This window comes from Bubalus kerabau, chromosome 20 (assembly GCF_029407905.1).
Source record: "Bubalus kerabau isolate K-KA32 ecotype Philippines breed swamp buffalo chromosome 20, PCC_UOA_SB_1v2, whole genome shotgun sequence".
NCBI lineage: Eukaryota > Metazoa > Chordata > Mammalia > Artiodactyla > Bovidae > Bubalus > Bubalus kerabau.
The window spans coordinates 49,611,323-49,627,960 of NC_073643.1; the positions used below are offsets into that span (position 1 = coordinate 49,611,323).

The 16,638-nt window shown below is 52.9% G+C and overlaps 1 protein-coding gene across 6 annotated transcripts in view; it reads left to right on the top strand.

Moving 5' to 3' along the window:
- The window catches only part of RFT1 (RFT1 homolog), a 48,351-nt gene extending 37,393 nt beyond the window's left edge, over positions 1-10,958 (top strand). Inside the window, exons 12-16 of one of the 6 annotated variants that reach the window (XR_008705920.1) lie at positions 436-685; positions 1,011-1,297; positions 5,668-5,816; positions 7,799-7,866; positions 9,949-10,889. Coding sequence is in view for 3 of the 6 variants with exons in the window: in XM_055557133.1 (XP_055413108.1) it covers positions 436-685; positions 1,011-1,178 (418 nt within the window). In the remaining 3 variants the exon portion in view is untranslated. Of the gene's footprint in view, positions 1-435; positions 686-1,010; positions 2,585-5,667; positions 5,817-7,798 lie in introns of those variants that run through there. The other 5 variants (XR_008705918.1, XR_008705919.1, XM_055557133.1 and 2 more) reach the window with 5 other exon arrangements.
- The last annotated feature ends 5,680 nt before the right edge of the window (positions 10,959-16,638 follow it).

Here is a 16,638-nt window from a genome sequence, read left to right on the forward strand (position 1 = left end):
CTGGGCCTGGTTTCCTTGTCTGTAAGATGGATCCAAGCTCCACAGGGAAAGGGCCCTGTGTTTGTCCACCAGCACATTCCCAACAGCCCTCACAGTGCCTGTCCACACAAAACCATGAACCCGTGTCATATTCTTGCGCCTCACATTAAGGCAGGCTGAACAGGATTTTTATGGGTTTTGATTACAAAGTGTCACTTAACCAGTTGTTATCCTTAAACACCATAAATACATTGAATTGTTCATTTTTTTACTCTTCTATTCAGGGCTGAGGGGGACAGTGACGTTTCCATGTTATCCACTTAACATTTGATGTAAAAATCACCTGGATCATGGGATCTCAGAGGTGAATTCATGTTCACAGCCCCTTTCTTTGCAGCAGCCCTGCTTTGGGATGAGGTACCCACTGCCCTGCTTTGCCTGTCTTCCTCTCCCCAGGTACAATTTTACAATGCTGGCCCTGTCGTCTTCCTTCCTGGTGTTATCCTATGTCCTGACCCATTGGTGTGGCAGCGTGGGCTTCATCTTGGCCAACTGCTTCAACATGGGCATTCGGATCACGCAGAGCCTTTACTTCATCTACCGCTACTACCGGAAGAGCCCCCACAGGCCCCTGGCTGGCCTGTTCCTGTCACCAGTCCTCCTTGGGACATTTGCCCTCAGTGGAGGCATTACTGCTGTTTCAGAGGTGCGACTCCCCATAGCCTTCACACCACATGCTTTTGCAGTCTGTCTAGTCTCCCTTGTTCCAGACATCCCCTTCCTGTTCTGCCTGAACCAGCTGGACAAGTACTTGCTTCCTTGTGCCCCTTCCCCTAAGCTTCAGGCCAGCATCTTGTGCTAGAAATGACTGAGCAGTGGTACCTGTGGGCACAGAGTAGACCCTAGTCCATGGCTGTCACAGCTTTTCCTGATTTGAAGCTGGAGCAGTAGAGTCCCACTGTCCCTGGCTTGCCCCAAAGGAAGGCGATATGGCTGGAGGGCCAGGGACTGACGGTGGTTTCTTTCCACAGATGTTCCTCTGCTGTGAACGGGGCTGGCTAGCCCGGCTGGCACACATCGCTGTGGGGGCCCTCTGTCTGGGAGTGACCCTCGGGACAGCATTCCTCACAGAAACCAAGCTGATTCACTTTCTTAGGACTCAGTTAGGCGTGCCCAGACTCGCTGACAAAACGACATGACCTTGCGGAAGCCCTGTGGCGCCTGGACCAGCTGTGGGGCGGTCTTGTGGGTGGAACACGTGTTCCGTGGAGGAGAGCCAGGCCAGGGGTCTGCAGTGCAGTGAGACCAACCCAGGCAGGTGAGTCGTCAGAGCAAACCACCGGACCAAACACTTACCATCCATTTGAGGTTTCAGATAACAAGGGGTTCCATTTCTAAGGGGAGACCAAAAAGTTCTTTTAAAATCGATACAATTATTTTTTTCACCATTTTGTTGTAATTGGCATTTTTCTTTTTGAGTAATGTATTAATTCCTCTTGGGTATGATTGACCTTAGGAACTCTGTGTCCCACATATTCTATCTTGGATGTCAATCATTCATAATCATCTGGCTCAGAAGGACAGATATAGCCACTTGACCCTCCACAGGAGTATTTACCATGTTCTATAAAAGCAGGAAGGAGACGTGGTGTTTTGTGATGTTAACAACAAAGTTGCTCCCAGAGTTGTGGCTTTCCCCACTGTGACCTGGATTTTTAGAGAAGGAGAAATGTTAATGGGAAATCCAAGAAATGAAGACACAGAGGCTTTCAGATCACAATTCCAGCAGTTAGCCAGGCAGAGTCAGCATCTGTCCCCTTCACGGCTGTCCCTGCAAAGGCTACCTCATGCCTTCCCGTCACAGCAGGGGCAAGCCGGCTCATCTCTGGTCTGGCCACGGAGAAAGGGCACTGTGATCCTTCGTGAGCTGTCTTGTTCCCAGAAGGGAAGCCCGCTTTGCAGTTGGCTGTAAGTTCTCATGAGGAGGTTGTACAGATGACAACTAGAGTTGAGTAGAGGTGTCTTTCTTCCATTCGAATAAAATAAGGTAAATTCTATATGGCAGGTATCACTGAATCACGCACCTTTCCCACTGACCCCTTACTTCTGGCCCTGGTCAGTGCACCTGAATTCCAGGACAAGACTGGCAGGCCTGCAGGTCTGGTCCTCCAGGCCACAGTGGGCCCAGGTGAAGGCTTGCCTCTGGGCCCTGCACCCAGCAGGTGAGGTCACCAGGCGTTGTTATCAGGCAGCAAGGCATTTTTCTTATTAATATATTAATTGATGTCATTAATGTATTAATTAGATGTAATTGGCCTTTGGAGCTCCATGCACAAACTATATCTTAGGTGACGATAGTTAATAATCCCCTAGCCCTGATGTCCCCAAACCTTCTGTGTTTACACCCAGAGAACAGGGCAACTGGTATCAGATGGTGGTTTACCTGAAGTGCACAAATTTAAATGCAGTGACCCAGGGAGAATGGACACATGTATAGGCATGGCTTAGTCTCTTCACTCGCCACCTGAAACTATCACAGCATTGTTAATTGGCTATACTGCAATACAAAATAAACCGCTTATTTAAAAAAAAAATGTTTTAATTAAGTAAAAATAAATCCACTGGTCCAGAGCCAGTGCCAAGAGGCCAAGGATAAAGACCCCCTGAGACTAGGATCCAGTTACTTGGACACCTGTGTATCTAGTCAAAGAGAGAATGCTTTATATTAATTGCAGGGACAGTAGCTAAATGCAAGGTGTCGCTGAGCAGTCAGAGGCCCTCCAGAAGCATGGGGCTGGTCCTGTGTTGTCAGGCAGGGTCAGCCCAGCTCAGAAGGACTGATTGCTCCACGGGGTAGGGTAGGTGGCACATAGAGAAGGCAGCCCTCCCTCTCAAGTACTTTTTTGCTCTCTTGAACACACAGACATGAGCCTCCAGCCCTCACAATTTCCGGTTGACCACCCCTCTCTTTGCTAGGACCCTGTCCCTCAACCCCGCCCCACTTAACCCCAGACTTGAAGTGTGGGCCTCACACCACCTGCCTCAGAATCTCCTGGATTGCGAGTCAGAAATGTAGGTTTCCAGGACCCCTCCAGACCTTTGGCATCTGTGTCTCTGGGGTGGGGCTTTGGGACCAGCTTTTTCGCCAAACCAGGGTTGGCATACCCTGTCATCCTCACCCGAGTCAGGACCCAGGGCCAGTTCTGCTCATGTTCACGGCATCTGTGCCCAGCTCTAGGAAGAAAGCCACCTTTGCCTGAGTAGCATCACTGGCTCCCTAGCTCCTTAGAGTATGAGTTCCACAGCTCCCACTCTGCTTTTCTGCTCGGAGAAGCTCTGCATCTGACAGTGAGGGCGCATCTCATCTCGTCCCCAAACAGCCAGCCAGGTGGTGCTGTCAGCGCCAGGCTGGCCGCCAGGCAGGGCCAGCTCCTCTGGCGAGATGGCCAGCTGGGATGGTCACCCAGGGCTCTTTGCTGTGGCCTGCTTCCTCATTTATAGAAAGAGGAGTTCTCATAGCCCAGGCTTTTGGGAAACAGGTGTTTTCCCATTACTAACACCTGCCTCCTGGGCTCCAGCACTTGGGCAGCAAGCCCCGTGTGGCCCATAGTCTCTGTCTCCACCCGGTTGCTCCCTGCAGCACAGCTGGGACCGAACACTGGCTCTGGGGCTTCCCCACCCCACCCCTCCCCCCAGAGCTGCACCTGGGTCTGGAGGGGCTGGCCTTCAAGGGTGCTGAGCTGCCCCACATTACCCAGGAAGGAACTGGGGGGGAAATCACACTTCAGGCCTTAAGTACCACTTAAAATATAAGTGAGGCTACCTCTCCATGGAAGCAAGTCTCTAAAGCACATCCATTTATGAAACAGAAGCCTTTGATGGTGAGAACGACAGCATTTCGTCTTTCTGTGCTGCCCTGGCCACACGTGTGTTGGTGACGTGGGTTTGGCCTGTTAGGTCCCTCCGTCGGCGGCTGCTGCTGTGCCACTTAAAGCCTCTTTAGTGGTGACTCCAGGCTCTGGCAGTGTGTATGCTCGGCCTCACCCCCTGCCGCTTACCAGCCTGATTCACCAGGGCACCTCCTTCCTCCTGCCTTTTTAAAACAACAACAACAACAACAACAACTTGGGTATATATTGCTAGTTTCATGTCAGTTTCCTGTGTGTATGCTCTGCCCCACCCGCTGCCACTTACCAACCTAGTTCACCAGGGCACCTCCTTCCTCCTGCACTTTTTTAAAAAAAAAAAAAAACCAGTGTATTCATATTGCTAGTTTCACGTCAATTTTCCAATTTTAAAATGAGTAAATTATTTTCTCCACATTTGTGTGAAGATCTTTCATATCACTTCTTCCAAAAATGAAACAAAAAATTCTTAAATTTCGAAAGAAAGGTGGGCAAGTACCTTAGGTATGTGAATCATTTTTAGTCGTCGTCAAAATGGTTCTCCCTGCCTTGGTGGACGTGACTGGATGGTGATCCCGACTTGGAAAGAGGGGCTGGCTCCCTCGGCCCTGCGATGGAGACGTCTGTGTCCCGGACTGACAGGACTGGCATTTTACTCACTGCTCTTCCCTTCCACCCAAAACAATGTTCCACGTTCTTCCACTAATGAGGCAGTCTCTTTCACCACCTTTCTTCTCTCCCACAGTCTGGGCCCACAGTCTCCTTTTGGCTGTAAGCTCTGTTCTGAACGCAGAGCCCCTAAGGAGAAAGGGAACTGGCCCAGGTTATCTTCATAGGGTGGCTACTGTGGGCACAGGGTCATAAGTGAACCAGTGGAGGGGCCACCCTTGGGGCAGGTGGGTGCCCAGTTCCATCAGCTCTCACTGGGCAGGGGCTGGAGAGGGTAGTGTGATTCAGCCAGAGTTGCCACTTCGGCCTTGGAGGAGCTGTCTGAGGGCCTGTGAGGAAACAACCAACTTATGAGGGAATCTTCTAGTCCACCATTTACTTGTCTCATTACCTCCCTCCCTGCTGTTGACTGACGGTCACAGTGCTGCCCTGGTCTGACCAGTGCGCTTGGCAGGGGCCGCCTGGTGGGAACAGGACCTGAGAACCTGGCAGGCCTTGGTCCTTTAATCTCATCTGCACCACAACCTGGGGCCTTGGAACGGGGCTCTGATGCTGTCAGCACAGTGAGCAGTGACTGATTAAGACACGACTGCATTAGTCACGTTGGAGGTGACAACTGAGCAGCATGTTTTGGGTTCATGTCTGAGAGATCCTGACACACTTCTCAATTATGTGGAACTAATAGTGTGTGGCCTCCACGCAGCCGTGTCGGGCAGGGGAGAAGGAGAGTCTGCGATGAAAGCATGACTCAGTACAGCTCCTCACTCACTTCTCTGCACTCCCTTCTGAAAATCACAATAGGTCACACCAGGGAGCGTGGCACTTGGGGTCCAGAGGGCTTCTTTCAGAAGGAGAGTTAGGAGACAACTCTGGGTGACACAGGAGCCACGGCCCTCTCCATAGGCGCCTATTGCGAACCCCAGCGTTAACTGCTCACTCTCCCTGGTCTCTGGGTGTGCCCTCGTCTGGGCCTGGCACGGCCGGGCAGGGAGAGCCAGAGGACGCAGGAGAACCGAAACATTGTCACTATGAGGGAAATGGGGTGTTTTCCTCCACAAATCCCAACCAAACTAGTGAATGTTGCTAAAACAGCTTTCCTTTTTGTTCCCCCCAGGGCATTGACAACAATTTTATGAACAAACCAGATTAGCACAGCGCCTTTTTTATGTTCCTGAACTAGAGGCGAAGATTCCTTTCTTCCTGACGTGCCTTGTGAGAGTCCCTAAGTGGCATCTCTCCAATGACAAGAGGATGTTCTTGCAGGTGTGCAGATGTTAGGCTCTGGGGTGGGGTGGGGTGAGGGGGTGGGGCATAGAGGGGAAGAGCTGCTGGCTTTTCCTTTTTTTCCTTTTTCCTTTTGTAACCTGGAGTGACATCACGTGGGGCTGATGGCAAGATGCCCAAGCATGCGGGGCACTCATCTTTACCTCCCCTCCCCTCAGCTCTCCCTGCAGCAACCCTGCAAACACAGGGCTGAGAGCCAGGCTCTTTGGGGAGCACCCAGAGGTTCCTCCCATCTGCACCACCACCAGGGAGGCCCGCTTGTGTCATGTCCGCCTTCTGAAGTACACGAGCAGAGTTTTGCTTTCTAAGCGGCCCATGGTGTCGCATCCATGGTTATACGCCAGCCTGGCTGCCCGTTTCTAACTCACTGGGTGACCTTGAACAAGCCTCACTCTACCAACCGTGGCACATAGCAGGTACCATCAGCCTCTGGGCTCCATTCCTCACTCGTTCACAAAGGCCAGATCTAAGCTCTTTTGATAACCTAGCGCCTGAGAGGGCAGAGGGGTCATCCAGCTCCTGCGCCAACTGGAGCAGCACCCTTCTGATCGGAATGAAAACTGGGGATTACTCCTAAGAATTTGCTTGGAAGAGGAGTTCTTTCTGTTAAAACAATGAAACCCTGTCCAGTTTGAAATCCACAAGTTTGAACATTTTAAACCTCCTCCCTGACCTTCCATGACGTTTTCTCCCACAGTTCCCCCCGCTTTCCCAGTCTTCATCTCATCTTAAAGAATTTAAGGTAATTGTTTTGCACAGCCACTGGCATAAGTAACAAATATTAGGGAGAAACAAATCTGGCCCCAAATTATGTTGTGTTATAAAGAAACAGTTGTCTCTTCCCCATGGTCCTCTCTCCGTTGATGGCCTTGACCTCAGGTGACATCACCAAGGAGTGGGAAGGTGGCTGACTTCAGCCACTCCATCACTTTGTAACCATAGGCAGATCTTGCCTCTCTGTGCCTTGGTTTCCTCATCTGTCGCTAACCCACCTGGCATGGCACAAGAGGGGATGGAAGGAAAACAGAGGCCGGACAGTCAAATGTAGCTCTGGAAGCTTCGGAGAAAACAGCCCATAGCAAGGCTTCCTATATGTCCTGTGTACCCACCTCTCTACCATCTTTCTCTTCTGCTCCTCGCCCTCAGCCAGTCCTCCCCTGACACTCTGCACTCTAACCCCAGCCCAGGCTCTCTTCTCCCCACCCTCGCTCCTGTTGACCCAACTCCAGGCCTGTCTATGGCTGTGCTGGCAAAGAAGAAAGGAGTAAGGACATGACAGATACTGGTGATTTAACCCTTTTCTTCAGTGCTGTCACACCCAGAAGGCACCACATCCCAGTCACGTGGCATTAGTAAACACGTGCCCATCCCTGTTCCTCGGCTCCTGCCTTGTCTGGTTCTAAGGGTGTGCTCTGGAGCCCCGCAGCACCTGCTGTCTGGCCTCCAGCCTTTCACCCCTCCTCACCTCTCTACCTCCTGGGCCTCACCCTGTCAGGCTCAGTTGCACGTGTCGACTCTGTCACACTTCTTTCTCTTTCTTTCAGCAGCCCTATTTTCCTTCTCCCCTGAGAATTAGGAAGGCAGGTTGTGTGGGGGTTCCAGAAAGGGTCTTGGAGATGGACCCAGCACCACTTCAAACATGACCTTGAGCAAGGTAGTTCATCCCTACGTGCCTCAGTTTACTGGTCTAAAAATGGGCATTAGAACACTCACCTCATCGGATATGGCAGGGAATCCATGAAAGGATGGAGGGGCAACAAGCAGGGTGTGCCCCACCAGCCCATCATTCGCTCTGTGATTGGAATTATAAATCTGCCAAACACAGAGGAACTGTGGCCCCTGGGAACGTTTGCTTCACCCCTACCTACTCCCTCCTCCCCACCTAAGCCCAGTCCACAGACGTGTGTGTGGTTGAATCTTTTTTCCTGCAGTGGCAACATTTCTTTCCCCTTTTCTTGAAGGCAGTGCTGCAGGTGAAGAGGAAACGAAAGCTCCTTTTCAGCCAAGCTTGCCTGGAGGGGCATAGAAGGTGAGGGCATGGGTCAGGGAGGCCGCCCAAGGTCTTCTGACTCCCAGCCAAGCTCCGGCGGCCCAGCTCGGGGAAGCAGAGCTGTCGTTTCCAGGGAGAGCCCAGCAAATGCCCCCTTTCAGGCTCAGCCTGAACTGCCCCATGCCCCTCCCACCCCCCTGGTAAGAAGGGATGCTTGCAAAGCCTGTTAAATGATTTTCAGCAATTTCAGAAATTGCCTCAGCTGGTAGTTTAAAATTTCCCTGCAGCTTCAGATTAAAGCAGAAAGAAAAAAGACCCCTGGTAATAGACTAGAGTGTGGCTTTGTCCAAGGAGGGCCAGCTGCTGTCGGCAGCTTCTGAAGAAAATGGAGGGATCCGAGTTGGTCCTGCCATGCGGGTGGGCGGCCAAGGGCACTGGCTCCCCTGGCCTCAGCTTTAGGCCTCGCCATGGTGACCATGAGGACACTCCCGCACCCCCTCACACACTACCTCAGTCTCCAATTTGCCAGTGTCCTCACCTTGAACCCACTCATCAAAGTTGATCTGAAACTTGAGTTCTTCCTCCTCCTCACCCCGAAAAGGCAACAAAAACAGCCATTGCCTCTGCCATCAGCCTGCTTCTTGTTTTTTCCTTCTTTGGGCTGTAATGAAGGATGCAAGGTTCAGACCAACTGGCTTTCCCTTTCTGGAAGCAGCTGGAAGAGAAAGGCCAGAACCTCGGACAGAGGATGCTGTCTTATTTTTAATTTAACTTTTTTCCCCCTTGTTAAACTTTTTTATTTATTATGATATCTATTTGACTGCCTTAGTCTTCACTGTGGTGCACGGGCTTTCTCTGGTCCCTGCGAGTGGGGGTTGCTGTCTAGTTGCAGCACATGGGCTTCTCACTGCTGTGGCTCCTTATTGTGGGGCAAGGGGGCTTCAGGGCACAGGGGCCTCAGTCGCTGCAGCATGTGGGCTCATCAGCTGTGGCGTGCTGGCTTAGTTGCCCCGAGGCATGTGGGATCTTCCCAGATCAGGGATTGAACCCGTGTTCCCTGCATTGCCAGTCAGATTCTTAACTACCAGGGAAGTCCCTAATCTTATTTTTTTATTATTATTTTTTTTGGCCACGCCATGTGGCATATGTGATCTTAGTTCCTCAACCAGGGGTCAGATTTGTACCCCCTGCAGTGGACGTGCAGAGTCTTAACCACTGGACAACCAGGGAAGTCTGAGGGGGTATTGTCTTGAGTGCTACTGTTAAGATGGGGTTTTCGTAAGCAAGGAAGTGTGTTCTGCCCACAGTTGGGACTCAGAGCAGGGAGATACCAGACACGTCTGAGTCTGGCCCTGATCCTTGAGTAAGGAGTAAGGCTGCTGACCTTGGTGTCTGGGTCATATCTGAGTGGTGGGGAGTCCATCAGGCCTTCCGCTTTCTCCTTCCTGCTCCTCTTCAAAAGGCTGTGACCTGGGTGTGCTGGTTCTGATCCACAGAGCCCGGTGCTCCAGGCCTCTTCATTCCCATCACCCTCTGTGGGCCATGCTCCCCACCCTGCAAAGCTTCTGGTTACCTTCGCAGCTTGGGAGATGATGTTTTGGCCCTAGGGACCAGCTGTTGATCCAGGTAATCAACAGAAGCAGAGAGCCTGGAAATCACATTCTAATTCTAGACCTGCCTCTGTCTTCTTGAAAGATCCTCTTCTCCATCTACAAAAGGTTCTGATCCCTACTCACTGTTGCTCTGGGACCGTGGTGGGGGCCAAGTAGAAGCCCCCATGCAGCACAAATTGGGGCTGAGTGGAGAGTGGGAGAGCTGGTGGGCCTGAGTGCTCCGAGGCTGGAGCCTGGGGCTGCATTCAGAAGGGACCAGAGAAGATGTCATCACAGTCTAAAATATCTCCGCATATTGTTCTTCCTGATGGCAAATGATCTTATTTCCTGACAGCATTATGTATTGTATTGAATAGGTATTTCTTATATTAACTTGTAAAGTATCCTGGGGCAGCCAGTACCCTGTAGACAGAAATGCCCTCCCATGGCTTCTCTGTAGTTTGCATGTGGTGCATACATTTTCCCGTGTTCACACTGCCCTCTACATTGTTCTGCTTTTACTGCACAGTGTACCAGTTAAGTTGTCCCCGGATTCCCTGCACTGAAAACCACATGGTAGAGAACATCCTGGCACAGAGACCTCGTCTGCACTTTGCCCACTCCAGGCTCCACTGCTTCCTCGGCTGCAAGTGGAGTGTGCCAGGCACAGGGAACTGCTTCCCCAGGTGTCAGGAAAATCAGCAATGCCCCAGGCCTCCCCCTGGAGAATCTGACTAATCAGCCGGGCTGGACGGGAAACTTGGGAGCTAAAGCTACCAGTAAACAGAAAGGAAGTGAAACAACCCAGGCAGGCATCTCTACCGTCTGCTCCCACTCCTCCCTTGGGGTGACGTGGCCTCCTTAAGGAAGTGGCTTTGGGCCTTGTTTCCCTGCCCAGAGGCATGGGGTGCAGCCTGTTAGGCTAGAGGCCCATTTGGGTAGCCTTCGAGGGCACTTGGTGAACCACTGGCCCATAGGTGGAGTCCGTGGTCTTGACAAGGTCATTCCAGAACTGACCATGGATTCCTGCTAAGCTGTCTGTCAATTCTGTGACCTGGACAAGTTAGTCTACCTGTCCATCCTCAACATGCCTCTATCTAAACTCTACCTATTATAATTTTCAGTTTTTCTTTTGATCAAAAGAACACATGTACACAGTTTTGAAAGATAACCCCAAACAGCAAGTTCTGCATCCCCCTCCCAAGCTACCCTCTCCTTGGCTCATCATTTTAGTTCTTTTGGTCATTTCTTCATTTCCCTTCATATTTGTAAGTAATTTGCTTATGTTACTATTTCTTAATTGTTTCCCCTTTAGAATATTGACCTTTTATGGAACAATCAGCCTGCTCTCTGCATACTTCCCTTCTTCCCAGTGTCAGGATTTGGGGTAAATTCATGTTTACATGTTTAAAACTATAAAAACATTGTTTTCTGCTAAACCAAGTAGTGTCCTATTTCCTTTTTACTATAATCTGTTGATTATTGTCAAACTATTAATTATCTCATTATTTGCGTTCTTAAAAATACTTTATGTTCTTCCCTACAAAATCATAAAACTGAGCAAATACCATAAAGCTCTTCTCAACATGACTGACCTCAACAGGTATCACGGATTCTGTGTTTTCCCTGGAGACCTTGCTTGGGGAGCCCCCCATCACCCCTTTTCCACTCTCACCATCCCATCTGTGGGCCCCTCCCTTCCCCAGAGGGAAAAAGCTCAGGGAAGTTAAGGAACTTTGCCCAGCATCGTAACAGTAGTAAGATGGCGGCAGAGATGTGGGTCTTTCCCAGGAGATGCAGTTACGGTCAAGAGTTGCCACCCCGCTCACCCGCCCAAGGATGCTGCAGCCCAGTGGGGTGGGGACCATGTAAACAGAACCACGTGGTAGGGGTCTAATCCACAACAGGATTGCACGTGGTGGGAATTCCCTGGTGGCCCAAGAGTTAGGACACAGTGCTTTCATTGCTGTGGGCCTAGGTTCAATCACTGATCAAGAAACTAAAATCCCACAGGCTGTGCAATGAGGCTGAAAAAAGGACTGCATGTGGTGTGGAGGTCTCGGCCCCAACTGCAGAGAACAGAGGTGGGTCTTCCGGGCAAGTTCCCCTGCGTCTGTGTCCATCCCTGTCCCAGGCTGAGCCAGAAGCCCACCGACAGCTGGGTCCACGCTCTTCTTTGACCGCCCATGGCTGACTCCTCTTAAAAGAGGCAAAACCAGCCCTCACCTCACTGCCAGGCTGACGTGTGCCTCCCCAGGCCACCAGCAGCCCCCTCATCACAGGCCAGTCTCCCACCGCCCCAGGTCTCCTTCACTGGGGGCCTGAGCTCCGACCCCAGCCCCCGCACTCTGCACCAGAGGCAGCTTCTTTCCTTCCCTGGTCACAGTCAGCTAAGCTCAGCTGCAGGGAAGGCGTGAAGGTTGCGGTGGTTCCAAGGGCTTCAGAGGACCTGGTCATCCAGTTGTTCACACATGGGCAACTCCCAGCCGTGGCACCAAGTCCCTAAAGACAGCACACACCCGAGTAGGCAGAGAGCCTTCTGAGTCCAGAGCACTTGCTGGAAAACCCTGGGGCTTCCGGTGACCACCATCCATCCGCCCCTGAGGCTGTACCCCAGAGTGTCATCAGACAGAAACCAGGTCAGCCAGACCCCACCACGGGACACAGGGACTGGTGCAGGACACATGTTGCCAGCCTCAGCCATCAGGAGGCATTTGGGAAACGGAAGATGCATAGATCTCTCCAAGCAGCCACATGCCTTCTAAACAGACAACTCCCCAGGACTTAATCGACATCTCACAATCGGTCTTCTAAGTAGGGAAGAAGAAAGTGTGTGGTTGTCATGGCGACACCAAGTTGCCCAGGACTGTTGGTCTCTCAGGTGGGAAAGGAGGGACAGAGCCCAGCGTCTGCTTCCCTGGTGGGATGCTCTGGAGAGCAGGGGTCAGGCTGGACACAGCTGCTTTCTTCCCACCCCGCTAGCTCGGGCCCGAGGGCCTGAGCCGCGCCGCGTGGTGTGGTGTAAAGGGGGCTGGCTGACTCAGGGCCTTCACCCTGGGGTCTGGGTCCAAGGTTGCTCAGCATGAATGTTTCAGCCCCACCTCAGAGCGGCTCAGACTTGGAGCCCCCTTCTCCTGCCCCCCCAATCCTAGGACTTCCTAGCAGTGCTGTGTCCTCAGGCCTGGTCAGGGACATGCACACAACTGGCCTTGCTGGCCTAGCCTCTGAGTCTTTCTGAATGACCAAGGGAACAACAGCCTCACCCAGAGCGCCAACCAGAGTCATACAGAGGAGGGGGTGGAGCTGGTCCACTCACCAGTACACTACGCTGCCAGCCCAGCCTCCTACTCTCCACCAGGAACGGGATGAAGCCTCCTGACGGGTTGCCCCCTATAGTCTATGCCAAGCTGGGCCCAGGCCTGTGTAGGGGTGAGCAATAGAAGAGGGAGATGCTCAAGTGGAAGAGGTGAGCACTAGGAACCGCAGCTGCACTCAGACTCCTCTCTGAGGCCCTGCTGACCAGCTGCACATCCGTTTCTGTGGCCCCAGGGCTTCGTCAGGAGTCCATGAACAGTGCACTCATGAATGAGTGAGTGGACGACATACGCAGTGAAGAGTGGGAGCAGAGGAAATAGAAAGGCCAGGTCGGGGTGAGGAGCTGGGAGTATGGCCTCAGAGGGATGTGTTTGTCGGACTCCCCATCCTCCAGTCTTCCCCAACCTTGGGGCAGTTCCGTCTTCCAGAGGGACCATTGAGGTCCCTGGCAGATGTGGCCCTGTCACTTGATCTTCCCTCAGAGAGGCGGGGACCCCGGGGCCCACCCCCCCGAGGCCTGGCTCACCTGGTCCCTGATGGGGGCCCGCCTCCCTGGGACTCCCACAGACCTGACTCCTTTTGCTACAAGGCCTGTGGATTCTCTCGCTGTCCAATTCGTGCTAATTGGGAGCAGGGAATGTGTGCCTGAGTCGGGGTGGGCCTGCAGCTTGGATGTCCTCGTCAGAACCTGGAGGCTTCCCGGGACGGGCCCTTGCCCAGAGCCGCAGGGTCTCTGTGGGACCTCGGCGGGACTGAGTGGGTGGTGTGTGCTGCCTGCTTTTCTCCAGAGGGCTAGTGCTGTCACTGTCCACCTCCTACCTCGGGCACCAGCCGCCCCAGGGCCAAGCAGGCCTACCTTGTTCATGCCGAATCCTCAGCAGCGGGCACAGAGCCACAGCTCAGCATTTCAGACTCCAGGAATGAAGGGAAGGCCTCTGAGGCTGGCAGGAGAGGCATGGAGGGGCTGGGGGAATGATCCGGTCCCCACCTCAGCCCATGGTTCAGTAGAGGCCTGGAAAGACGTGCTAAAGTTGATGGTTTCACACTTGGCGTCTCCCTTGAGGAACAGAGGTGCTGAGGCCCTCCCTAGAGAGGTGGGACTTCCCCTGTTTCCCCTCTTTCCCCAGGTCCCTACCTCCTTTCACCTGGGGCACAGATGGGGGTGTCCAGAGGCAAAGCACCTGTAGTGTCAAATCCTAGGCTAAGTTCTCAAGTCCTGTGGTGCTCCCCTCACCCACAGACAGGCACAGGTCATGGCCTGATGACAGAGGCTGCGATGGGAGAAGCAGGGGCGTGGGCACGTGGGGAGCCTGGGCGGGCACGCTCCCCATTCTGGAGCTGAGGTTCTCCCTGTCTCCTGGAGTGCTTGTGTCGACCTAGTCTGTGAGGGCCCTCCCCTGGGCACGTCAGGCCTCCCTCTTAGTGAACACAGACCCTGTGACCCTAGGACTCGGGTTACCCACAGTCTGGAAGCAGGGCCCTCAGGGGTCAAAGGTACTCAGAGATTAAGATAGCTGAGCCAGCTCCTGGGACCAGCCTCAGTTTCAGCCCCTGTAAAATGGACTTGTTCCTGTGCAGCAGGCACTGGACAAGCTGGTGGGGGCAGCTGGCTGCTATGAGGTCCGGAATGCAAGAGGAGAGACCTGACTGCTGTTGGCCACTAGAGGGCAGGACCCTCCCGTGTGTTTCCTGCAAAGGACTCGTGAGCAGGACAGCCTGCAAGACAATGGCGAGGCAGGCCCTGGACACAGGCACAAAACGCTGAATGGCTGCTCGTCCAGTCCAGCAGAAGCTGTAGCACTAATCAGAATTCCCCTGGGCCCTAGACCCCACAAGCCCTCACTGAGCCTTTAGGCTTTCACCTCCTGAGAGGCGGGTCCTGAGTCTGCCCTCCCCTTCTTAGAATACGAGTGGCAGAGGAGCAATTAGAACAGGTCCACCAGCCTCCTCTGTGGACACAGGACAGATTGCCAGCATGGACAAACTCCTGCAAGTCTCCTCTGTGGTCTTCCAGAGAGACACTGAGAAGTGAACTCGCTGAGCTAAATCACCCTCCAAACACTCCCATCGCACACCCAGGATTAGAGGACTGCTGTACTAACACTTGGATAACACCAACACTTGGATAAAACACCTCCTTTCAGTGTGAATTTCTTTCATTACTCATCTTGTCCAGTGTCCAGAAGCAGTATGAACGTGCATGCGTGCTCAGTTGCTCAGTCATTTGTGACTCCATGGACTGCAGCCTGCCAGACTCCTCTATCCATGGGATTTCCCAGGCAAGAATACTGGAGTGGGTTGCCATTTCTTTCTCCAGGGGATCTTCCTGACCCAGGGGTCAAACCTGGGTCTCTTGCATCTCCTACATTGGCAGGTGGATTCTTTACCAACTGCACCACCTGGGGAATTCCGAACAGGTGGGGATACTCACCACTATACTGCTGCTGCTGCTGCTGCTAAGTCACTTCAGTTGTGTTCAACTCTGTGCAACTCCATAGATGGCAGCCCACCAGGCTCCCCCATCCCTGGGATTCTCTAGGCAAGACCACTGGAGTGGGTTGCCATTTCCTTCTCCAATGCATAAAAGTGAAAGTGAAAGTGAAGTCCCTCAGTCGTGTCCGACTCCTAGGGACCCCATGGACTGCAGCCTACCAGGCTCCTCCATCCATGGGAGTTTCCAGGCAAGAGTACTGGAGTGGGGTGCCATTGCCTTCTCCGCACCACTCATCTCATTTGTTACTTACTAATTTATTTCTTGTTTATATTTAAGATATATAGCTTTATATCTTAAAGGCAGGAGCTGTCTGGTAGGACCTCTCCTGAAGCAGTTCCCTGACCCCTGCTCCTTCCGTGGGGCCAGGAGACCTGGAGATGGAGGTCAGTGGCCTGCTGGGCCCTCTCCTCCAGGCTGGACGTGGACTATACTCTGGCCCCGGGTTTCTCCCTGACATCTGACAGCAGGGCTGGCTGGGAGTGTAGCTGGCATGGTCCCTGCTCAGGCTCAAACTAGGGGCAAACTGCCTTGCCCCAGAGCAACTCACTTGGAAAAGACTGACCTTTCCTGGACTTCTGATTCTGGATGAACAAATTCCAATCTAGCTCTGGCTTCACTTCCTGCTTCTAGCAAATGGGGTGAAGCAGGACACAGGATGGAAGGTTGAGAGGCAACAGGCAGGCAGGTGCTTTGGGCAGTGGGAAGGTGGGGTCCTGGGAGCTCAGCGTGGATTCCACTGAACCAAGTGCCTGGGAGAGGTAGAAGTGCCAAGCTTGGGGCTCTCCTGGGCCTGTCTTGGATGTTTCTCCCAGGCCTCCCTGGGAGCTCAGCGTGCCTCTTCCATGCTTTCCTCCACCCCTTAACAAACAGCACTGAGGATTTGCCCTCCAGTAACCACCAAGAGCCCAGAGAAATAAGAGAGCAAGCCCATTTGATGGGCTGTTTGAAAGCCCATTCTCGGGATGCGCCGATCTCTCTTCAACCAAAGGAGACCCCCACCCCCTGATCTGGGGGAGGGTGAGGAGACAGAGAGTGCAGGGGGCAGAGGCTGGATGGGCTTTCTGCCTGGCTGCAGTGCTTTGGGGTTACACTGGAGAGCATCTGAGTGGACAATCTCAGGCAAGTGACTTTTCCTCTGAACTCCTGTGTCATCATCTATAAAGAAGACAGAACACCATCTGCCATATAGGGTTGCGGTGAGAACTGAATGAATCCACACATGGACAGACCACCTAGCACAGGACTACACACATGTGAAAGAGACCGCAAGAATCACTGACCAGACATTGCCCAGCAGTTAGTAGAGGCCCAATGCTGTCACAGCACGGCCTCAGGCACCTGGGCACATCTGTAAGTCCTCGCTTGTTGCCGTGGATCCTCCCAGCATGTGTGTGCATGACTGTGGGTGTT